Raw genomic sequence first — 26,559 nt, forward strand, 5'->3', positions numbered from 1 at the left:
ACCCATTTCCTTACCCTATGGCTCCTACTGCTGTGACTGTCTCTACTGTAAGACTTGCTCTATGCACCCTCCTACCACCACCTATACCAGCCCTGTAACTGGTGAAGCATATACTATCAAAAAAAGAGCCACCTGTGAAACAAAATTTCATATTCCTACTGTTATGTAAACACTGTTCGGCCTTTTACATTGGCATGACTACTACCATCAGTTAGGATGAACGGGCACAGGCAGAGGGCATATACTGGCAACACACAATATCCTGTTGCATTGCATGTACTATAACGTGACAGTCGTGACCTCAGTGCCTGTTTCATCACACATGCAATCTGGATTCTTCCTCCAGATACCACTTTCTCAGAACTCCACAAGTGGGAACTAGTGCTGCAAGATGTCCTCGGCTCTCGCCAACCCCTGGCTTAATTTACGTAATTTCTTCCATCTCAGCATTTCTTCACAGTAACTATTCCTTTCTTCACTCCGTTTTAGTTTTCTATATTTTTCATTTTCTTACCTGTCTGGTTTTTGCTGTCCCCCTCCCATCTCTGTTACATACCATGCAATTAGATTTTCACTCTTCCACTTTGGAAGCATATCCTTCTGGGAATAAATAAAAGAAGCATGGCGAAAAGCACAAGAAAAGGAGGAAGAAGCGCTTTTGAGAACAATAGATGTTGCCAAAGTGGAAGAAAAATCTGATGAAATAAAACAAATCGAAATGTTAATAGATAATTCATGACTAGAGGAAGCAACAGAAGTGATAGGAGAATTCCTAAAACAAGCTTCCAATCCCAGGTACAAAACAAAAGTGAAAAATGGTTCAACACAAGAGTGTTCAGTCTAAGAAAAGATGTACTAGAAAGCCTACATCAACTGAAATACTGTGCAGAGAACCCCCTACTCCGCAGAACTTATGCTGTGAAACAAAATATATTGCACTACATCCCAGAAAATGAGCTGAAACATATTATATTGATACAAAAATGTGGGAGACACACACAAACAACATACTGAACAAGGAAGGGCTAAGAGGGAGACAAGAGGGCAGATGGGACACAATGCCACAAACAACTATGGAATAGGTCCCATTGGCCACAGAAGAGGTCAGAGATGCTAATAACAGCATCAAGAACAAAAAGGCTGCAGGCCCTGACAGACTTTATAGTGAATATTTAAAAGACACTACCCAAATACTAGCGTTAGTGTGGACAAAACTCTACAATAAGTGCGTAGGAACAGCCTCTATTTCAGAACAGAGGAGACAGTCAATAGTAAAAGAGCTATATTACAGGAAGGGAGATCCCAAGGACACTAGCAAAAACAGAGGGAAAGCCCTAGAAAACTTACCTTTCAAAATGTTATCTAACATAATAACAGAAAGAATAAACCAAACAATTGATGAACACCTCCCCAAAAGCCAAATGGGATTCAGAAAGGAAGATTGACTGCAATAGAACTCCTGCTAAAGAGCATATGGGAAGGCCTTGGAGAAAGAGAAAAGCTTTATGCAGTATTTATAAACCTCCCGAAGAAATTAATGACCAAATAATTAGAGGAAACCCTAGGAGAAAACAACATATGGACACAAATCATAAACGCAGTACTGCAATGGAACGAAATAAGGATCTCTGGTAATCTCTCCCTATCAGAGCTGACACTCTAATCAAATGGAATGCTTCAGGGAGACCCACTGAGTCCTCTGTATTTGTCCTTGCAGCGGAAAAAATTGTAAGAATACCTCATAGGGAGAGTGTAATCTCACATGCATATGCAGACGATATTGTAATATGTGCAAACAACACTGCGAAGTTACAAGAAGCAATAAACGATATGGAAGATTTGTGTGTTGAACACGGCTTTGAAATAAATGTGGCGAAAACAGAAATGATGGTACTCCAAAATGGAGGAAGAGCACCTACATCAGCTGAGCTCTTCATACGGGAAAGAAAACTGAAGATCATATCAGACTTGAATTACCTAGGGGTCACAATCCAAAGAAATGCGCAAAATGTTTCACGAAACCTATAACAGAGAAAGCACTGCAAGGAATAATGGCAATCCGTGAAATACCATACATCAGATCCCTTGGCCTAGAAACAGCAATGGCACTTCCCAATACTGACATACAGCATAGAACTTATCAGATTACACCTTACAGCAAAAAGCCTAACGACATTAGAAAGAGCGAAGGCAACCTATATGAAGAATAAATTACCTTTACTTTATGTCTGAGGTCACCATTTTCTTTTTATTTATTTATTTATTTTTTCATCAGACTACCGGTTTCTGTCTATCTTTAGATGTGCAGCAAAATATGGTAAAACGTAAACACACTAGCAAATTGTCTGCAGCTTAAAACAATAAAAGAGACCACAATGAAAAGTATTACTGACATACGTATACATTTGTGTACTTTAATATATGAAGAGGCATACCTGTTTTATAAAAACATGTTCTAATGTACTGCAGCCATCATGGCCATTGTCAAATGTTAAATGCAAAATCAGCACCAGCATCATCAAATATATATAAATAACAGCATATGCAAGAGTCATCTTGTCAGCAGCACTACTGTACAAAGCAGACCGCCGTACAGAGCCACAAGATGTTTGTGTTGTAAGTTCACCAGATGTTGCTACTGTAGGCATTCACAACTTCTTCAATAATTCATTGAACAACGTAAAATAAAGGGGGGGGGGGGATACAATCAGTAAAGTCTGTAATGAGCTTATAAGGTATAAAAGGCATTACAGTAACAAAAAGCAATGAAATAAAACACGCCAAAAGTTAGATTGTTAAAAGAGGAAGAGTTAAGAGACAGAATTGATGTATGCTCAAGTGCCAATATTATAGATAATGCCATACATAACAAACAGTTTTCATAGGGCACAGAATAATATAAAACTATAAAACAAATAGCTAAAGAAGCCACAATCAAAGAAAACAGACTGCTGCATATAATCAGCGCCCTTTGTTAGCACTAACCCCAGAATTATGTGTAGGCAAGAAGTGGTTAGAGGATCATGACTGCCAGAGGGACCCTCATACCTTGCTGCACACCATTGCAAGAAAAGGGTGACAAAACTCCTTACCAATGCATGAACAAGATTATCTAGTTAATATGATATATAAACAGAGAAGGAACAACAAAATACTAGTTATGCACACAATGTACCAAAAAGAAGTAAATATGTAAGGCACTCTATACTAGGTGAAACTATAAACAAACTACATATAACAGAGGCGTTCAGTAATTAAAGTATAACATTGTCAAACAGAGCAAAGTAGGCGTTGGGCACAAAATCACTCTGCCAGTTAAGCAGTTTTGTTGGTTCTTTCTTTTTTGCTTTATAAATTTCAAGCTCTTCTAACAAATTAAGAGCATGGCCTTTTTCCACTCTGTGGAGAATATGCATACTATTTTCAATGCTCCCTATAGAATGACCAGTTTCAGGTAAATGCTGTCCTAAAGCAGTTTTATTCTGTGGCTGTGAATGTTCTTTAAACCTTAAGTTAAAAGAGCAGCCCTTTTGAATGATATAATATTTGTCACAGTTATTGCAATCATTCCTGTATACTCCAGAGCCACCAAATGTGTCATACATCCTTCTCAATTTATGTTTTATTTGCAATTTTAGGATGTTGTTAACCTGAAAGCCACATCTAACATCAGATTTCCTAAAATATTTTCCTATTTTTAGGGACATTTTGCCATTAAATTTCATAGGATTTTTTTTTCATTCTTTCTTTGCTGGTTCAATTTTATATGTGAGTGTGTGTGTTATATGTTTCTTTAGCATACTGTAGGGGTGTATGATGTCATTTAGCTTTGGATGAAAGTGAAATACGTAAAGAACTCAGCATTTTAAAGCAGATTGCGGTAGCTAACGGCTTTTCCTGCAGTGGCATACCACAAGGTACGACGGTCCCTCTGGTGGTCACGTTCCTCTAACAACTTCTAGCCTATGCATAATTCTGGCATTAGCGCTAACACGGGGCACTGATTATGTGCGGCAGTCTGTTTTCTTTCATTGTGGCTTCTTTAACTATTTGTTTTATAGTTTTATATTATCCTGTGCCCTATGAAAACTGTTTGTTATGTATGGCACTATCTATAATATTGGCACTTGAGCATATGTCAATTACTGTTTCTTAACTCTTCCTCTTTTAACAATCTAACTTTTGTTGTGTTTTATTTCATTGCTTTTTATTACTGTAATGCCTTTTATACCTTATAAGCTCATTACAGACTTTACTGATTGTATCCCTTCCTCTTTATTTTACATTCTTCAATGAATTATTGAAGAATTTGTATGTGCCTACAGTAGTGACATTTGCTGAACTTACAACACAAACATCTTGTGGCTACGTACGGCAGTTTGCTTTGAACAGTAGTGCTGCTGACAAGATGACACTTGCATATGCTGTTATTTACATATATTTGATGATGCTGGTGCTGATTTTGCATTTAACATTTGATGATGGCCTCAATGACTGCAGTACATTAGGACATGTTTTTATAAAACAGGTGTGCCTCTCCATAATTTAAAATGCACAAATGTATATATATGTCAGTAGTACTTTTCATTATGGTCTCTTTTATTGTTTTAAGCTGTAGACAATCTGCTAGTGTACTTATGTTTTCCCTTGTATTGCTGGAGATCTGAAGATGGTCATAATAGACCCAAACCAGTAGTATGATGCCAAAAAAAATTGTGACCATAGATGTAAAGTAAACGAAATTTATTCTATATTTGGGTCACTATTTTCCCCGCGTCCGGCCATACTGATTTAGGTTTTCTGTGATTTCCCTAAATTGCTCCAGGCAAATGCCGGGATGGTTCCTTTCAAAGGGCACGGCCGACTTCCTTCCCCGTCCTTCCCTAATCCGATGAGACCGATGACCTCGCTGTCTGGTCTCCTTCCCCAAACCAACCATGAATCAAACAAGATGTGTGAGTATAAACTGTGTCATCAAATATGCAAATGTTACCATATAGAACTCTGTACCAAAAGGACATGGTTAATAAGTGACTATGCAAATCACAATATGTAAAATTTCTAGTTCTGTTTATTATTATCATTGTACTTTGAACTTGTAAGTAATCCCTGTCTTGGATATTACTCTGTCTGCTTTTCTAGAGCTCTCCAGTCCTTTTCTTTCACCCCTCCTTCGCCTTCAACCCTTCTGCCTGAAGATGGAGCCACTGGCTCCAAAAGTTTGCCTTATTATAACTGTCTTTTATGCATGTGTTCTGGCACTGCTTGGTGAGTTAATTTTTTATTTATCTATCCAATTAGGTAATGGAGATTGTACTATTGTGATGACAAGTGCACATAAGCAATCCTTGCATACAGCTATTGATTAAGCCTTCAAGTACATTCTTTCTTGGTTCAATACCAGCATGTTTACACCAAATGTGAATAAAACAGATCACATTTCAAGAACGAATGTTTACTCTGCAGTGGAGGGTGCACTTATTTGAAACATCTTGGCTAAGTGAAACAGTGTACTGGACCATGACTCGAACCGTGGGCCTTTGCCTTTTGGTGGCAAGTGCCCTACTGACTGACTTACCAAAGCACAATTCACCATCCACCCTCACAACTTCTTTGAGTACCTCACCTCCTATCCTCCAAATTTTGCATCAGGTCCCTGCCACCTTGTGGGACTTGGTCTCATGGAAGAAAGAATATTGTGGTGACTTATAGCCACAGCCAGGGGGGTGTTTCCAGAATGAATTTTTCACACTGTACCAGAGACTACACTAATTTCAAACTTCCTAAGAAATTAAAACTTTGTACTGGACTGTGACTTGAACCTAGAACATTGCCTTCCACAGGCACATGCTCTATCGATGTAGCTTTCCAACCTGGATCCCACAACCCAGTCTCACAGCTTTACTTCTGGCAGTATCTAGTTTTCTACCCTTCAAACTACACAGAAGTTCTCCCAGGTTCAAGTTGCAGTCCAGTACACATTTTTAATCTGCTGGGAAGTTTCATATCAGCACACATTACCTGCAGAGTGAAAATTCATTTAAACAATCCCCGAGTCTGTGGTGAAGCCATGTCTCCACTGTATCCTTCCTTCCAGCAGTGATAGATCCACAACATTGCAGGAGAACTTCTGAGAAGCTTTGAAGATAAACAGATGAGGGACTGGTGGGAGTAAATCTGTGAGGGCACATTGTGGCTCGTGCTTGGATAGCTCAGTCAGTAAGGCTGTTGCCACACCAAAAGGCAAATGCTCAAGTCTCAATTCAGCAAACAGTTTTAATCTACCCAGAAGCTTCAAGTTATGTGCTGTATAGGAAAGTAAGTCAAAATGAAGATCAGAGTCTGGTGTTCAGTGATTAAAACTTAGAGAGAGTAAAATTTACAAAATCGCTGGGGATTTGTGGTGATGGAGACCTAAATTACAAAGACCTCTTAATGAAACCTTCTCAGAGACTCAGTTCAGCTCTTTTGCCCTAAGAAATACAGGGTGTTTATAAATTAGTTAGCCCATACAAAAGTAATTGTTAAAATGATAAATAACTTACAGAAATGTTTGATAGCACATTGAATGTAGTATATCTTTAAGTTTTATTCCTGCCTTACACTGTTAGTTCCAGATATTCCCACCAGGTGGCACATGTGAATGGATGATCCCAACAGTCATCATGGAGTTGTATAATGGTACAGAATGTGTGCAGTGTTGTTCATGGTTTCACTAATTCAAATCCACTACTACAGTTCAGAGAAAATTCAAGACAAAATATCACAAGCAATCATCTCAAAGACAAACTGTTATTAATTGGTACAATCGTTTCACCAAAATTGGCTGTGCATCTCATAGGACAAACATTCATAGTCTGGGTAAATCAATGAGACATGCCAGCTTAGAATTGAATATGACCACAGTGTGGAAAGTATTCCAGAAATTCAGACCCTACCAGTTGGAACTGTTGTAAGCAATTTTTTTTAAGAGCTGAGTTTTGTGTGGAAATGCAGGCTGAAGATTTTTCAATACTTGTGGTAATGTGAACAGGCGTAATGGAAATGGAAATGCCGTGTGGCTAGGGCCTCCCGTCGGGTAGACCTTTCGCCTAGTGCATGTCTTTCAAGTTGATGCCACTTTGGTGTCTTGTGTGCCAATGAGGATGAAATGATGATGATAAGGACAACATAACACCCAGTCCCTGAGCGGAGAAAATTTCCGACCTAACCGTGAATCGAACCTGGGCCGTTAGGTATGACATTCCGTTGCGCTGACCACTCAGCTACAAGGGGCAGACAACAGGTGTAATGTTTGGATATGAAGTGAGCAGAAAGTCACATAATCAAATGTGTACAGCACTCGCCTAAGATAAATGTTTTCCGCTCTGTAAGCTGTAAGAAGATTTATGACGTATTTTTGTATTTTTTTTTATTTTTATAAGTCACTATAAGTGGCATACCTGTACTTGCTGGAACATTACCTAATGCCTCAATTGCAACAGGTTATGGCCACATAAGCTATTTTCCAGCAAGGTGGTGTATCATCACTGAAACATGGGACTTAGGGAAAGGCAGGATTCAGTGTGGACAGGGCCTTATTCAGTTACCATTGGTTGCACAGTTTTTTTCTTTTTTTAAATCACGTCCACTTTATTTGGAACCAATTGCAAATAAGGTTGACAATAAGGAACAATTATCAAATTTCAGCCTCAAATAGCGGATGTTTCACTACTGGGTTAATGTTCACTCAACTCAAACATCCTGGGTCCGGTGGATAACGAGGTTGTGGTCCTCGCAACTACAGCCCCTCAATCCGGCAGTGCCTGCGTGCCGCCAGCGGTCCCGACATGTCATTGCTCTGCCGGATCTTACTGCTGCTCCGTCCCAATCGAACTCCCTCCACACTCCGACCTGGAAAACACTTGACACCTTCCAAAGGTAGTTACACGGTACTAGATATCAATAACCGCTGCTGCTGCCACTCGCAGCAGACAGTGCTAGCAAATGTAGTGGCGCCAGTAAACACAAGAAGAAAACAAGATGCCACTATCCTTATTATATGATGCCAAACTATAGATGGCTCAAACGAGAGCCGCAACACGGCTCAACCACATTATCATCGTGAAGCTGTCTCATATGTTTGTAGGAATGTGCCAGCTTGTACTAGATGTGATGTAACAATGTCCTGGCCACCACAGTTACCTAATTTAATCCCAGTGGACATCTTTGTATGGGATTACAGTAAAGGCAGAGTGTTTGTTCCTCCACTTTTGGAAAATGCCGATGTGCTGTGGCAGTGGATAACACGGGCAGTTGCCACCATACATGAAGACTTGCTTCATAGGACTTGACAGGAAATTGATTACAGATGGGCCATTTGTCATGTTACAAAAGGAAGCCACACTGAACATTTGTAAATAAAACTTGAAGATGTAATCCGTTCAATACTGTATCAAACATTTCTGTATGTTATTTACTATTTTCACAATTAAAGATTACGTTTCATATGTAATTTATGAATATTTGTATCTTAAACATTTTCCCACAGAACTTGTCAGTATGCCATATTCTGCAATGTTACATTAATATTTTTTGGTGTCATATGCGACCAGCCTTGAACATTTTCAGGCAAATGAGAACTACCATAGCTACAATACCCGATATAGTACAGCCACCCCTTTACTGTTAGTAGAAATAATTCGCAATCACCATTCCTTGTATGTAATCTATATTGATGTTAACCTTTATGAGACACACTTCGCATACACCAGAAAGGTATGTAAAGCAGCAGTTAAGATTTTTTCTGTACTCGAGCTTTGTTTTTACTCTCTAAATTATTAAGCTAACTCATAGCATTTTGGTGGATTTGTTTATATTAAGCCAAATCATTAACTACTGTGTGTTTTATTTATTTAAATGTTTAATATTAAGATGTCTAACAAACAACAGTTGATTGCAGAATCATTGCTATGTATAAAAAGAAATTGCTGGTGAGGAATTACAAATTATAATCTTGTGAAGAAAGACTATGGATTTATGAGAGCATACAAATATGTGCATGTTCCATTATCCTTTCATTACTTTACATAAAATTTTCTTGTACGTTTGAGCAACACTCATACATTGTTTACTTTATTCATTCCCTCCCTCCTCTCTCTCTCTCTCTCTCTCTCTCTCTCTCTCTCTCTCTCTCTCTAAAGAACTAAGGCTAAGTGCAAATTGAGATGCATATAGCACGTGTGATGTGACACAACAGTACAGCATGACGTACATGTTTGCTTGTGTGCTGCATATTGAGACACACACACATCCTTTGCACATGCCGCTTGGCGACACTCTGCACCGACAGAACTGAAGTGCGCGCACCCTGTAATCTTTCTCAAATGATGTTACGGAAACTGTTTGGTAAAAATATTGGATTTTTGTCTTGCTTGTAGCATTACATGTCAGATTCATGGTGAAGTACCTATCATCTCGCTAATGGTCATACTTATTGTGATGTACACATTTTAGTAAGACACTGAGCAAAATTCGAAAAGTTTGCAATGAAAAATAGGGCTCACTATGATTTTGCGTTCAGTGCGTATTACACCATACGTTGCTGTGTATGAAATTTAGCTAACATATTGAATTTTTCTTTAGACTAGGAAGGCGGTCTCCGTCTGTCTCCGATCTTGGGAAAATGGACCCTACGTAGCACGTTCACTCCTGATCTCACACCCGTGAGAATGAAATATTCACAACATCCCTCATACCTGCAGAACTGCTAGAGACATCAAAATGAGATCTTGGCAGATGATAGCACGCAAGGAGGAGAGTATTTTGCCAATTTGTGAACACACAGAACTTTCTTATCTATGGTTATATATTGGAAGTTATACTTTCTATTTGATTTTTTCACTCCATTTTTCCCCCCATTTAAGAGTTATCAACTGCTAGTGAAATGGGAGTTTCATAGTATCAAAATAAAGATGAAATTTCTTCTCTTATGTTAATGTAAACTGACACAATGAGGTTTTTTTGTAGACAATTGAACTCTCTGGTCACCAGTTTACTTCTTTAATAAGAAACTTTCAGAAATCTGTCACAATAGCTGTGGCAAGATGAGTTTGTGCAAATTGTACTATGTTTTGGCAAAAGAGATACAATTAAACCTGTCAACAAGAGAAATGTGGCCATTACCCATAAATAGTGATGCTTCTTTGAATGAGAAAAGGTAACAATCCACACAAAAATAAAGTATTGATATGTAATGCATTGTTGCTGGGTGGGCGCAGCTGAGTATGTGTGCTGGTTCCCTACTCACTCATTCTTACCACTTCTCCCCTTCCTACCATTCCCCACAGCTAGCAGTCAGTGCTGCTGCCACTTCTTGCCGCTAGCCTCGCAGCTCCCAACGAGAGGTAGGGAAGTTTGAGGAGTGGCTTATTTGGATCTGATTCTCCAAGACTGATGATGCAGTGGCCAGAGACAGTGGTCATATGTGCACGAGTTGTGTCTGAGTGATTATGTGAAAGTGTGTGCGCTGTAATTTTCCGACAAAGGCTATGGCCAAAAATTTAGTTGTGAAAGTGTGATTGTCTTTCCTACATGTCTTTCTGCGACTCAGTGATCATTTTCCCAGAGAGTTACTATTTATCCTCATTACTACTGATTCTCAGAGTATTTGCAGAAGTTATGTGTAGTATGGATTGATCACCACAGTCTCCTTCATCAACATGCTGTCTGTGACACGTGAATAGCTGGCTACATGAGTGGACTTCCACAATGGCCATTTCCGCAGGTGTATCTAACGGATCAGCCCTGCCAATCTGAAGCCCATTGTTCCCCAATAATGTGCCAGACAAACGTGTGGTTACTGAAGAGGGCCAGCAGCCTTTTCAGTAGTCACAGGGGCAACAGTCTGGATGATTGACTGATCTGGCCTTGTAACACTAACCAAAATGGCCTTGCTGTTCTGGTACTGCGAACAGCTGAAAGCAAGGGGAAACTACAGCCTTAATTTTTCCCGAGGGCATGCAGCTTTACTGTGTGATTAAATGATGATGGCGTCCTCTTGGGTAAAATATTCCGGAGGTAAAATAGTCCCCCATTCGGATCTCCGGGCGGGGACTACTCAAGAGGACGTCGTTATCAGGAGAAAGAAAACTGGTGTTCTACGGATCGGAGTGCGGAATGTCAGATCCCTTAATCAGGCAGGTAGGTTAGAAAATTTAAAAAGGGAAATGGATAGGTTAAAGTTAGATATAGTGGGCATTAGTGAAGTTCGGTGGCAGGACGAACAAGACTTCTGGTCAGGTGAATACGGGGTTATAAATACAAAATCAAATAGGGGTAATGCAGGAGTAGGTTTAATAATGAATAGGAAAATAGGAATGCGGGAAAGCTACTACAAACAGCATAGTGAACGCATTATTGTGGCCAAGATAGACATGAAGCCCATGCCTATTACAGTACTACAAGTTTATATGCCAACTAGCTCTGCAGATGACGAAGAAATTGAAGAAATGTATGATGAGATAAAAGAAATTATTCAGGTAGTGAAGGGAGATGAAAATTTAATAGTCATGGGTGGCTGGAATTCGTCAGTAGGAAAAGGAAGAGAAGGAAACATAGTAGGTGAATATGGATTGGGGCTAAGAAATGAAAGAGGAAGCCGACTGATAGAATTTTGCGCAGAGCATAACTTAATCATAGCTAATACTTGGTTTAAGAATCATGAAAGAAGGTTGTATACATGGAAAAACCCTGGAGATACTAAAAGGTATCAAATAGATTATATAATGGTAAGACAGAGATTTAGGAACCAGGTTTTAAATTGTAAGACATTTCCAGGGGCAGATGTGGACTCTGATCACAATCTATTGGTTACGAACTGTAGATTAAAACTGAAGAAACTGCAAAAAGGTGGGAATTTAAGGAGATGGGATCTGGATAAACTGACTAAACCAGAGGTTGTACAGAGTTTCAGGGAGAGCGTAAGGGAACAAATGGCAGGAATGGGGGAAAGAAATACAGTAGAAGAAGAATGGGTAGCTCTGAGGGATGAAGTAGTGAAGGCAGCAGAGGATCAAGTAGGTAAAAAGACGAGGGCTAGTAGAAATCCTTGGGTAACAGAAGAAATATTGAATTTAAATGATGAAAGGAGAAAATATAAAAACACAGTAAATGAAGCAGGCAAAAAGGAATACAAACGTCTCAAAAATGAGATCGACAGGAAGTGCGAAATGGCTAAGCAGGGATCGCTAGAGGATAAATGTAAGGATGTAGAGGCTTATCTCACTAGGGGTAAGATAGATACTGCCTACAGGAAAATTAAAGAGACCTTTGGAGAAAAGAGAACCACTTGTATGAATATCAAGAGCTCAGATGGAAACCCAGTTCTAAGCAAAGAAGGGAAAGCAGAAATGTGGAGGGAGTATATAGAGGGTCTATACAAGGGCGATGTACTTGAGGACAATATTATGGAAATGGAAGAGGACATAGATGAAGATGAAATGGGAGATATGAAACTGCGTGAAGAGTTTGACAGAGCACTGAAAGACCTGAGTCGAAACAAGGCCCCGGAAGTAGACAACATTCCATTATAACTACTGATGGCCTTGGGAGAGCCAGTCCTGACAAAACTCTACCATCTGGTGAGCAGGATGTATGAGACAGGCGAAATACCCTCAGACTTCAAGAAGAATATAATAATTCCAATCCCAAAGAAAGCAGGTGTTGACAGATGTGAAAATTACCCAACTATCAGTTTAATAAGTCACGGCTGCAAAATACTAACGCAAATTCTATACAGACAAATGGAAAAACTAGTAGAAGTCGACCTAGGGGAAGATCAGTTTGGATTCCGCAGAAATATTGGAACACGTGAGGCAATACTGACTCTACGACTTATCTTAGAAGCTCGATTAAGGAAAGGCAAACCTATGTTTCTATCATTTGTAGACTTAGAGAAAGATTTTGACAATGTTGACTGGAATACTCTCTTTCAAATTCTGAAGGTGGCAGGGGTAAAATATAGGGAACGAAAAGCTATTTACAATTTGTACAGAAACCAGATGGCAGTTGTAAAAGTTGAGGGGCATGAAAGGGAAGCAGTGTTTGGGAAGGGAGTGAGACAGGGTTGTAGCCTCTCCCGATGTTATTCAATCTGTATATTGAGCAAGCAATAAAGGAAACAAAAGAAAAGTTCGGAGTAGGTATTGAAATCCATGGAGAAGAAATAAAAGCTTTGAGGTTCGCCGATGACATTGTAATTCTGTCAGAGACAGCAAAGGACTTGGAGGAGCAGTTGAATGGAGTGGATAGTGTCTTGAAAGGAGGATATAAGATGAAGGTCAACAAAAGCAAAATGAGGATAATGGAATGTAGTCGAATTAAGTCGGGCGATGCTGAGGGTATTAGATTAGTAAATGAGACACTTAAAGTAGTAAAGGAGTTTTGCTATTTGGGGAGCAAAATAACTGATGATGGTCGAAGTAGAGAGGATATAAAATGTTGACTGGCAATGGCAAGGAAAGCGTTTATGAAGAAGAGAAATTTGTTAACATCGAGTATAGATTTTAAGCGTCAGGAAGTCGTTTCTGAAAGTATTTGTATGGAGTGTAGCTATGTATGGAAGTGAAACATGGGGATCACAAATTTAGCATTGGAGGGCAGCGTGGAGGGTAAAAATCGTGGAGGGAGACTAAGAGATGAATACACCAAGCAGATTCAGAAGGATGTAGGTTGCAATAGGTACTGGGAGATGAAGAAGCTTGCACAGGATAGAGTAGCATGGAGTGCTGCATCAAACCAGTCTCAGGACTGAAGACCACAACAACAACAATGTGTAGGCCTTGCCCATCGGTTCTAGTCTCATCAATCTGCCCACAGGCCAGTTCTGTTTGTGGGTGGCATAATGTGATGGATTTTCGTGGTTTATCCGTGGGCTCAGGACTGTGGTGCTCAGCGGGCCAGAGGCCGTGGGCGATGGATTTCAGGAACTGTGACTGGCTCACTGCAAGTACATTGTACAGTGCAGTGTTTTATACATATTTTATTCATTCTAGTACATTTTGGCATTTTGAAAGTAGTTCGTATATTAGAAAACATGGATATAAGCAGAAGAAAATTGTGACAGTCACTTGCAGAAAAATCACACAGTATCTGCAAAATGAAATGATTGTGTGGCATTTATGGCAGAGCGCATCCTGGAAAGTTTGGCTACTGGGTTGCAAGTCTTCATTCAGGTGACACCACATTGGGCGACTTGCATGTTGGCGATCACAAAATGATGGTAAGGACAGCACAACACAACACTCAGTTCACGAGTGAAGAAAATCTCCAACCTGACCAGAAATTGAAGCCAGGCCTGCTGCACGTTAGACAAACACATTACCACTCAACTGAGCTGTCGGTCCCATAATACCTCTCAAATAATAGACATAACACACTGAGTAATAACTGACAATAATGACCATAGTAGAAACAACATTTTGTGGGCCGTCACGTATAGTGTTGGTTTACACAACTCTTCCCCACCTTATACACTTCTTGCAAGAGGCCTACTACTTTTTGATTTAGTCCCCCTTAAACATCCCAACAACCACCACCACCACTTTTTGAGATTAATGCTGAAATTAGTGAAGGTATTTTAAATATGTCTTTTGACTCCAAGGAAATGCGTATTTTTGTCACCAAATGTGTTTTGTTTTATTGAAATAAAATAACATCAGTGGTCTTAATGAAACACATGTACCATTTGGCTTGCTTTCTCCACCTAAAAACAGTTCATTACAAAAGATGTTAATATTAGTACCTAAGAGTTTTGCTCACACATTTAGAAATATAGAAGTCCCTTTTGTTTGTCAATCTAAGTCTTTATTAACACTTTAGATCTCAAAATTTGTCAGGGAAAATGCTAAAATTTGTCTAGAAATCAGGGAAATTTACTTGGGGGAACTTGTGGCAGCCCTCAGTATTAAAATCATGATGAGAACACCCTTCAGCAGAATAAAAGGCACATGCCAGGTATTGGTTACTCAGCTATGGCTTGCCAAACTGACAATGTGTGATTCACAAATAAAATAGTTGTTGCTGAGAAAAGTAAACAATTGATTTGTTGCAGAAGACAATGAGCAGTGTATTGCCAGCAGCTGAGAATCATTGGGGCAACAGGAATGCAGAAGATAGCCAGGTGTGCGTTGTGAGAGGATGAGTTACCATCATTTGAAAAACATTGTCATGAAAGTAGATCATCTTTTCTCAGCAATACGTTTCAACAAATTAAATGTATCAGATCACCACACTCTTTCAGGATACTCATACTTTCAGAACAAATTGACCACTTCATTTGTGTAGCCTATTGTATAGTTAGTTTATTAATGCCAATGGTGTGTACACATCCACTGAATTGCTTTCTCTCATCACGACAAGCCAATTAAAACGTTCATGAGGACTTCTCAACTGTTTCTAGGTTGCAGTGAAAGATGTGATGTCCACATGCACGTAGTAGAATGTCTCTTATTACATCCATATCCAATTAATGATACTGAAACTTACATATTTCAGATATTGTGCAATTTTTACCTGGAGCACAAAGGGGTCATATCCGTGAAAATTACGCCTTTTTGAATTTTTGTAACAGCTCAGAGATACATCAGCATAACAGGCAACAAGTAGGTAACCTTGTTTTACTTTCTAGCATTACTTCTGGATCACATGATAAAATAATATTCCTTAACTTCATATTCACTACATTCATGATGAATTGTCTGTCCCTTCTAATGATCTGAAAACATTGTGAAGGTGGAAGATATAATCTCAGTGGCTAATGGCTCACTGGTTACTGAACTGTGTATTGTTCTTGACAAAAGTATAAACAAAAAAAAAAGTACGGATATATGTAACTGAAAACTGTTATGTACTAACGAAAAGAGATGGAGTGTTTAAAAGGCGAAAAACAAAACACTACTCAGTGACAATAAAATTCAGTATACTTTAAGGCTATATTTTTTGGATAAGCACTATTTCTCCAGCCCGTAAGCACCATGTCAAAGTGAGCATATGGCAGGACTGGCTTCCCTCTATCCACCTCACCTCTCCTGCAGTGCTCATGTGGTGTGTGGTGTGTAGTGCGAGAAACGGTGCCACAACCACAGTGCCGCGTTACCTGGCACAGGCACATGTTGTGTCCCCATCATATCACATCTCAATCTGTGCAGTCTCATTTGAACAAAACATGAGCACTGTGCTGCGACACGCCACATGCACTATATGCATCTCAGTTTGCATCTAGTGTAAGACTGACACATATATTTGTAATATCAGTGTTAATTAATAAGTGGTGGTTTTCCTGTTTGCTCTTTGATAGGATATTGAATACAGTCTTTCATATACTTTAGCTCACTTGTGTTACTATTGATAGGCTTGTAACATTTTATATATTAATATTCAGATGTTTGCAAGAAATCATTAAATGGTTATCAAAAGAAATTGGAAATCATTTTACATTCAACAGGTTGTTTCACAGGCAGAACTAATCCGTTCCCTAGAGTCAAAACTAACAGCGCTGCAAAGCGAACTGGAATTGTGTCACGTTTCACAGCAGCAGTTGAAGATAAAAGCAGACATGGCATGTAGAGAGAAAGAAAATTATTGTTCCTTTATTGGACAGTTTCTTGAATCTCTCAAGAGGAAAGGACAACTTAAAGTTGTTGATTCAGAAGGTAATACGGTGCGTATCCATAGATAATTGTCTCCATGAAAAGAATGTAACTAAAGGCTTACTTTTACATGCTTGCATATGTTCTCTTTTATTCAAAATTGTAGTGAACCATTGATTAGCTTACAAAAAATATTTTGAGTAGATGATACAGCACAGCTTTCATAAAGATTGTAAATGCTACCATATAATACACAACTTTACTTACTATTTTAATTAAACATTCAATGTCCGTCAAATTCAGACAATCTTTGGGCCATAGATCCTGTTCAGTTGTGCAGTCCACAGTTGCAATGACCAATAGATCTGAAATGTTCTACTTAAGTATAGCATGTATTATAATGTTAATGTTCACATTGGAAGACATAGGACATATTTGTTATAACACGATATGTTGAATAGAATATTATACAACAATTAGTTAGCGTTATTGTGGAATAAACAGTTGGACAGTGTTTATGACATGAAGAAAGTTGGAACTTGTTCAGCATGTTCTGTCTTTAGAAAATAATAAGCACAGCCATCTATAATACAAATAAATAAATAAAATATAGTTCCGAACCAAAAATATTACAAAGCTCTAGGAGTTGATGTTCATAACATCATCAGTAGGCGGTATCTTCAAGCTCATAATCAATCACAAACCTGAAATAACTGTAATTTACCTTAATCTGTGGGAGAACTAATAAACTATAAATTTGTCATAATTTGAGAATACTGAGTATGCAAGAAAAACCAGCAACTTTGCATGAAACTTGACCAGCTCAGCATTGCAGTGAAGACTTTTACTTCTCATTTTTTCATGACTTAAAAATTTCACTTCACCACCTCTATTTTCTCTTTGTAACAAACTGTATGCAGTGATGCTACTTACAAAACTTTCAGTCTGTCCTTGCCTAAGCCCAGTATTGAAATTTGTGTAAGTTTTCATCAATTATTTGCAATAACGTCAGTAAACTAGTGGCCAATATACTTTTCCTGCAACTACTGGAGTTCAGAAGCCTGTATCTTTTGAATCATTCTTGATTTGCATACCTTACAATAAATTCATCTAGATTCAGATTGTCACTAAATTTCTAATACTTTTAATAAAAATGGCTCTATTGCATTATTCATGGTGTTCTGACACACAGCTTGTACACCCTTGATGACCCATGTGCTTCTGAAAACTAACGCGCACATGCGCCCGCGCATGGGCAGAAAAGACGAAACAAGTGAGAACAGCATAATATTGATTTTATTATTAATAGCTAACACAATTAGTTAAATATGAGCACTGGAGATGCTGTCGGAACACTGCATCCATAAAGTGATGTGATCAACAGTTGCTCACAGCAGTTGCATTGGAATCTGGGTAACATGTTCCAATATACTGGCCTTCAGATCAATCGAAGACTGAACATGCCCTGGTAAATGCAGTTTTTTAGATATCCACACAGCCAAAAGTCACATGGATACAGAACAACTGATTTTGCTGGCTGTGCATCTAGAAAACCTCTTGAGATTACATGTTTGTGGAAGGTTGCATTAAGTAGATCTGTAACAGGATGAGCGACATCAGGTGTTGCCCACCTTGCAAGAAATCAGTGGTTTTCACATAGTTGTGGTCTTACAAAGCAGGAATAACATGCTGTACAAGGTGGTCTCAGTAATGTTCAGATATCATACTTCACCTGACGGGCCCTCTGCATGTTTTTTCTTCAAAGAAAAATCGACTGAAAATAAAGGTGCTTGTGAATCCACATTACACAGTCACATATGGTGAATGCAATGGTTATTCATGCACAACCTGTGGTTTAACTGTGCCCCAAATTCAGCAGTTCTGTATTTTCACTGTACCCTGTAGTGTAAAATATGCCTTGTCACTTCATAGAATGTTGCCTGGCCACATGTCATCAACTTTGATCTATGCCAGAAACCAAAGAACAAATTCAAAACATTGCTGCAGATAATGAGGTTTCAGTTGCTGCACTGTCTGGATCTTGAATGGGTTTGTTGTTGTTGTTGTTGTTGTTGTTGTTGTGGTCTTCAGTCCTAAGACTGGTTTGATGCAGCTATCTATGCTACTCTATCCTGTGCAAGCCTTTTCATCTCGTAGTAAGTGTTGCAACCTACATCCTTCTGAACCTGCTTAGTGTATTCATCTCTTGGTCTCCCTCTGCAATTTTTACCCTCCACACTTCCCTCCAAAACTAAATTTGTGATCTCTTGATGTCTCAGACTGTCCCCTACCAATCAATTCTTCAACTTAAGTTGTGCCACAAATTCCTCTTCTCCCAAGTACCCCCTTGTTAGTTACATGATCTACCCATCTAATCTTCAGCAGTCTTCTGTAGCACCACATTTCTAGAAGCTATTTATTGTCCATGTTTCATTTACATACATGGCTACACTCCATACAAATACTTTCAAAAAAGACTTCCTGACACTTCAATCTATACTCGATGTTAACAAATTTCTCTTCTTCAGAAATGCTTTCCTTGCCATCACCAGTCTACATTTTATATCCTCTCTACTTTGACCATCATCAGTTATTTTGTTGCCCAAAATAGCAGAACTCTTCTGCTACTGTAAGTGCCTCATTTCCTAATCTAATTCCCTCAGCATCATCTCATTTAATTATACTGCATTCCATTATTCCCATTTTGTTTTCATTGATGTTCATCTTATATCCTCCTTTCAAGACACTGTCCATTCCGTTCAACTGCACTTCCAAGTTATTTGATGCCTCTGACAGAATTACAATGTCATTAGCAAACTGCAAGGTTTTTTTCTTGTCCCTGTATTTTAATTCCCACTCCAAATTTTTCTTTTGTTTCTTTTACTGCATGCTCAATGTAAAATTGTATAACATCAGGGATACAACCCTGTCTCACTTCCTTCCCAACCACTGCTTCTCTTTCATGCCCTTGAGTCTTTTAACTGCCATCTGGTTCTGTACAAATTGTAAACAGCCTTTTGCTACCTGTATTTTACCCCTGCCACCTTCAGAATTTGACAGAGTGTATTCCAGTCAACATTGTCATAAGCTTTCTCTAAGTCAACAAATGCTATAAACACAGATTTGGCTTTCCTTAACCTAGGTATCTCCTAAGAAAAGTCATAGGGTCAGTACTGCCTTGCGTGTTTCTACGTTTCTACAAAATCCAAACTGATCTTCCCCAAGGTCAGCTTCTGCCAGTTTTTCCATTCATTTGTAAAGAATTCGTATTAGTATTTTGAAACCGTGACTTATTAAACTGATATTTGGTAATTTTCACACCTGCCAACACCTGCTTTCTTTGGAATTGGAATTATTATATTCTTCTTCAAAGTCGAAGGGTATTTTGTCTGCCTCATACGTCTTGCTCACAAGATGGAAGAGTTTTGTCATGTCTGACTCTCCCAAGACTATCAATAGTTCTAAATGTGTGTTGTTTCAATTTGGTCTTTCAGTGCTCTGTCAAATTCTTCACACAGTATCGTATCTCTATCTCATATTCAACTATGTCGTGTTCCACTTCCATAATATTGCCCTCAAGTCCATCGCCCTTGTATAGACTCGTATACTCCTTCCACCTTTCTGCTTTCCCGTATTTACTTTGGACTGGTTTTGCATCTGAGCTCTTGATATTCATAGAGGTGGTTCTCTTTTCTCCAAAGTTGTCTTTAATTTTCCAGTAGGCAGCATCTATCTTATCCCTAGTGCTACATGCTTCTACATCCTTACATTTGTCCTCCAGCCATTCCTGCGTAGCCATTTTGTGCTTTCTGCCAATCTCATTTTTGAGATGTTTGAATTCCTGCTTCTTTTACTGCATTTTTATATTTTCTCCTTTCATCAATTAAATTCAATATCTTAAATGTTACCCAAAGATTTCTACTAGCCCTCGTCTTTTTTTACCACTTCATCCTCTGCTGCCTTCACTATTTCGCCTCTTAAAGCTACCCATTCTTCTTCTACTGCATTCCTTTCCCCTGTTCTGTTCAAATGTTTCCTAATGCACCCCCTGAAACTCTCTACAACCTCTGGTTCTTTCAGTTCACCAAGGTTCCATCTCGTTAAATTCCTACCCTTTTGCAATTTCTTCAGTTTTAATCTACAGTTCATAACCCATAAATTGTGGTCAGAGTCCACATCTGCCCCTGGAAATGTATTACAATTTAAAACCTGGTTCCTAAATCTCTTTCTTATCGTTCTGTAATCAGTCTGAAACCTTCTGGAGTCACCAGGTCTCTTCCACATATACAGTCTTCTTTTATGATTCTTAAACCAAGTGTCAGCTATGACTGAGTTATGCTCTGCGCAAAATTCTACCAGCTGGCTTCCTCTTTCATTCCTTACCCACAATCCTTATTCACTTACTACTTTTCCTTCTCTTTCTTTTCCTATTATCGAATTCCAGTCCCCCATGACTATTAAATTTTTTATCTCTCTTCACTATCTGTATAATTTTTTTTATCTCATCATACATTTCTTCAGTCTCTTCATCATATGCAGAGCTTGTTTGCATATAAACTTGTACTACTGTGGTAGGTGTGGGCTTCATGTGTATCTTGGTCATAATAATACGTTCACTATGCTGGTCGTAGTAGCTTATCCACATTCCTTGTACGGTTACTGATGTAAAATTGGTTCAAATGGCTCTGAGCACTATGTGATGTAACATCTGAGGTCATCAGTCCCCTATACTTAGAACTACTTGAACCTAACTAACCTAAGGACATCACATACATCCTTGCCCAAGGCAGGATTTGAACCTGCGACCGTAGCAGCAGCGTGATTCTGGGCTGAAGTGCCTAGAACCGCTTGACCACAACGGCCGGCTTGTGTAAAATAGACTGCAGAACTTTCTGTACTGTTGATAATGGGATGGACAGTTTTAATGACTCTGCATGACTACCAGCACTAACTGTGGCATGTGCTGCATGATCAGTTACTGCAACAGCAACCTTGTCAATAACTTCCACTGGGATCGGATGCCTCCTCTTCCAGGTGCCACACCCAGCTCACCCACTTTTCGAATTTCATTATCATTTTCTTCAAAATGTGTAATGACATTGTGCCTCTCCTCAGACCTGTCAGTCAGCAATAATCTCTCACCGCAGCACTGATTTCTGCCAGTCACATAAAACAGTTTCACTAACAGCATATGGTCTGTCTTCTCGATAACCGTACTGTTCAGTCATGTTGTGGCTTGTTAAATGATGATCTGGATGTTATGCAATCACACAAACAGTATACAGTGACAGATTTGCGTCTGGTGGGCACAGTTGTAGCTAATTTGTTTTCTGATGCAAATTGGTTTTGCAGTAATGCATTAGCTTATCTACCAAGTTTTGCTGCCCTACGATAATTACAGCATACACTGGACCTCTGTGAGTAGCTGCACTTTAATTGTAATCTCCCAGCTTATATATTTGTTTGCTCAAGCCTGATTTGAGAAGTGAAGTAATTTGGCATGTGATTACTTCAAAGACTGAGAATGTCATTGTAAAGGGCCATAACTGACTGACCAACCAATTTTGTGTGCAGCATACACGTGTCCATCAACTTCACTTAGCTGTTACAGCACCATCCTCTTCCTACCACTGGTTCAAATTGTTTATAGCTAGTTTATCAAGGTTATGTTCAATGATATGCTGCTTGGTTTGAGGGGGCGAGGGGCAAATTCATATAAACCTTGTTTCACAAAGCATCTAGCACCCAGAACACTTTGGTCTATTGATTATTCGTATGACTTTGAAACGTGTCCCTGTGTGTTTTTAAACATTGTTGAACACATTCTAAGTTGATTTCTGAATGAATCATAAGATCATAAGTTGATTTGTGAATGCGTGCATAGTGTACGTGATGTCTCTGTCAGTGGAATCGCCGTCACATTTAGAAATAAACTTTCTTGCAGACAGAAGGGGCTATACGAACTGAGCAGAGCATAGCCGAACGAAAGAAAGCCAACCACTCTCTGATTATGTGGTTGATTGGGTTTGCGAATGATGAGCGTTGTTACGATTACCAACGAAATCCATAGATTCAGACTACCAGAGTGCGAATAAATGACTAACCGGAATAACAGACAAGAAAGATTACGTATTATCTTCTCGGTGTATCCAAGAAAATGAAATTTTGACAGAAATTTTTTGGCCACATGGCTCTACTAGCAAGGGCCATTCGTACAGTCTCTGGCTAGCAGCCTCTTTAAGGTCTATTCTGGAAGTAGGGCGGAAAATGTATTGTACGATCACGCAACGATGCCTAACCGGAGAATAATCACGGGATAACTAAACTGGTGATTCTAGCAGAGTTAGTGAAGTTAACCGGCAAATAAGCTTTGACATTGGCAGGAATAGATACAGAATTAGTGATGACAACATTGTTTGTTAGAATGAGTAAGGAGAAGAAACGGAGACATCACACAAATTATGGAAGAATAAGACTATTCCAAATTTATATAAAAATTTCGCACTACTATTTTTTGATCTCATGCTTGAGAAACTGGAGCATATGAATAAAGTGTAAAACTATTTCCTAACGTAAAGCTTTTTGTTTGTAGTAGGCCTAGTTGGCATTTGATATTGGTACTTTGTGAATTATGTTCTGCCGTGTTATAAAAATGACCGTTTCTGCCAAAACAGTCTCGTTTATTTGGTGTGTGTTACAATTGCTGCAGTATTATAAAGGCCTATTTTGTTTTATCTCGTAGACAGTGACAAAATATAGGTAATCAGGTTGAAAAACCACACCAGTCGTGGGCCTATTTGTAATTACAGCTTTTTCAGTATTAGACAACGACATTTCAATTTTTCATGTAGCAAAACGTGTGATGAAGTTTGATGAGGTAACAGATCCTTTTGCAGAAAGGAAAGCACGCCATGTAAAGCTGTAGCAAGATTAGAGAGAAAAAAATTCTAGGAGCTAAGGATTGAAGAAATGTGTACTGTCTTGCTTGTCTCTTCTCTTTACTGGCTTTATGTATCCTATACTTAAGCAAGTTGTTAGCTAATAGGGAATAATGAGTGCAGATTTTCTGAAGAGCTTAAAAGAAAGTAGAAGAAGAAGAGGAAGATGAAGAAGAAGAAGAAGAAGAAGAAGAAGTTCGAACCGGCCGACTGGAAGCAGGAGAGGCACCATAGGACATTTTAATTTCCGCTGTCCTGAATATAGTTAGATGGCATCCAGTACAAAATATACACGTTTCAATTCCACAGACCGAAATACAGTGACGTGTGGTAGAAGAATGCTGTGTGAAGAGGTGTGGTGCTGCACTTATGGCACACTTAAGATCAGATAATATGTCTTACAATTCCTGGACACATATGTTTTATGTATCAGAGTCTTCAGAAAGATGTGCGCTACAAAATGAGTGTATTTTTGAAAATTCGATTTTTTAAAATTTTTGACATCCTATCTCAAATGCTCGAGGGACACCACTATCTACTATTGCCCCAGTTTGGATATATCGTACATACGGGTCTGATGCGCAGAGCAGTCTGAGTCATAATAGGGAAGCGGGTAGTCTCCATGTGACCCGTGTTTACATTTAGTGATTTTGCTGTTTCCTCTCTGTCTACTGCACTCACTTCAAATGAAAACAAAATTGATTTCTTTGGCCGGGAGCTATCATGTGGATTAAAATACATTCACATAATTACGGAAGGCTAAAATACGTTATTACTTGCAGATTTTATTTTATTTCCACCTTTCTGACAGTCAAGCATTAATTACCATGCAGAACAATGAAGTTATTTTTATCGGTTTGCTGAAGAAATTTTCTTTTATTAACCTTTTCCGCTGGTGCAGTCAATATATTTGAAACAAAGGGTTTAATTTCAAACTGTTGGCTAGTTTCAACTGTTTGGTGCATTTCAAGTGTATGTTTTCATCTTCTAGCACGTATTGCATTATGCCATAACAATGAACCAGACATGAGATAACGAAGTACTGGTACCCAAGGAAATTTACATTCCGAAGCCACATTGAAAAACTTAATATCAGGTCGATGCCTACTTTACTGGGAATCTGGGACTCATTTGAAAATCAGCTCTTTGATGACAAGCCGCTTAGAAGAATTTATAGCCCAGAAGATCACACTTTTATGTGTTATTAAAAAATTTACTGGCACATTTGTGTGATATATCTTAAAATGTAATACGTGCATAAAAGGCCAACATTATATGTGGAAGCTTGGCTTCTCTTGCAGGGTATTGGCCTCAGAGACCAGTATTATATGTTCGTGTGTTCGCGCTACTTAACAGTGATGTTGCTATTGGCTGACTACACCAAGTGTCTGAATCTCTGAATATCCACTGTCATCGGCTGGCCAGATCACGTGACATGAACTATGACTGGCTTACAACTAAGCATCGCAATCTCGATTTCAATGCTTCGGAAAGTAACATGCGGTGGAATTCGAATTCATACTTTCGTACTACTGAACATGGCTCAATGTCTTCTTTGCCTCAAAACCACATGATTTCTACAGCCACAGAATGGGTAAGTTACCTCAGCATTGGCAGACTGCTGTAAATAGTGAAGGAGAAAGTATAATTGATGACTGAAATTTCTGTTATGGGTATCTGTTGCATTTATTAAACTTATGGAAAAACACTACAAACTTATGCACCAAACCAATAGTTGTCTGAGGAATTACATTGTGGTAAAGCAAATTTAATAAAACAAACCTATTCATGTAAACTTTATTAATTAATTTTTTTGTAGCAAAAAGCTGTCTCCTGTAAGTTTAAGAAACTCATTTCAAATTGGATGATGATGGACTATTTTCAAATGACGGTGGCACACATAGTTTAATAAATATAGAAACAGATACGTAAGAAATGAAGCATTTAGCGTCTATTAGAACTGTAAAAAATGTTCTACACTTTGATTTTAGTAGCAGAAGGTGTGACAATGGGCTGGAATTCTTTACACTTCTAACAATGGAACAATTTCTACTGTGAGATGACAGAATATACAGTAAATCTATTATGACAGAGAAGTAAATCATCGCCATACAAAGGGGGGTCAAAAAGTTTTGCACGGTCGTCTCTATTTTTTTGTTTTCTTTTTTGTTTTGTTTTTTTGCAGGAGGAGAATGAAATTTTTTGTGGACATACTTGGAACATTTAGCTATGCATTGAGCCCACTCGATGTAGCTTCCATCCGCTGTGACGTATCTGGCACAACGTTGTTTCCATGATGTATATGTACTTTTGTAAAATTCTGGGGATTGGCTTTTACACCATCGCTTGACACAGGAAATAAGATCTTTCTGACTATCAAATGTTTTACGTGCAGGTGGGCCTTCAGATGCCCAAAGAGGTAAAAATCAAATGGAGCCAAGTCCGAACTGTAGGGAGAATGAGGAACATAAAAGCCCTTCAGCTGTGTGTATTTCAGTTTTTAGGTTTTATTTCCGATGTGCATTGCATCATCGCTGGCTGGGTGCAGCTGAGTGCGTGAGCTGCTTCCCTACTCCCTCATTCTTACTGTTTCTCCCCTTCCTATCACTCCCCTCAGCTTGCAGTCTGCGCTGCCACCATTTCTTGCTGTTAGCCTAGAAGCTGCTGATGAGAGGCAGGGAGGTGTGAGGAGTGGCTTATTTGGATCTGATTCTCTGAGACTGTTGATGCAGTGGCTCTAGTCAGGTGTGCATGGGTTGTGTCTGGGTGATTGTGTGAATGTGTGTATGCTCTCGTTTTCTGACAAAGGCTATGCCCAAAAATTTAGTTGTGAGAGTGTTGTCTTTTCTATGTGCCTGTTTGTGGCTCAGCAATCATCTCGATTGTTAGTTGCTATCTATCCCCATTAGTATTGATTCTCAGTGTATTCATGCAAGTTATCTGTTGTGTGTATTGATCACAGCGGTATCATTTTGTCAGCATCATGTCTGTGA

General features: G+C 38.9%; 1 protein-coding gene across 1 annotated transcript in view; it reads left to right on the forward strand.

Moving 5' to 3' along the window:
* LOC124717202 overlaps nt 1-26,559 on the forward strand; it is a 154,704-nt gene that overhangs the window by 86,324 nt on the left and 41,821 nt on the right. The window contains exon 6 of the mRNA XM_047243981.1: nt 16,484-16,699. Coding sequence (XP_047099937.1) covers nt 16,484-16,699 — 216 coding nt within the window. The remainder of the gene's footprint in view (nt 1-16,483; nt 16,700-26,559) is intronic.

Source organism: Schistocerca piceifrons, chromosome 9 (assembly GCF_021461385.2).
Source record: "Schistocerca piceifrons isolate TAMUIC-IGC-003096 chromosome 9, iqSchPice1.1, whole genome shotgun sequence".
NCBI classification, from domain to species: domain Eukaryota; kingdom Metazoa; phylum Arthropoda; class Insecta; order Orthoptera; family Acrididae; genus Schistocerca; species Schistocerca piceifrons.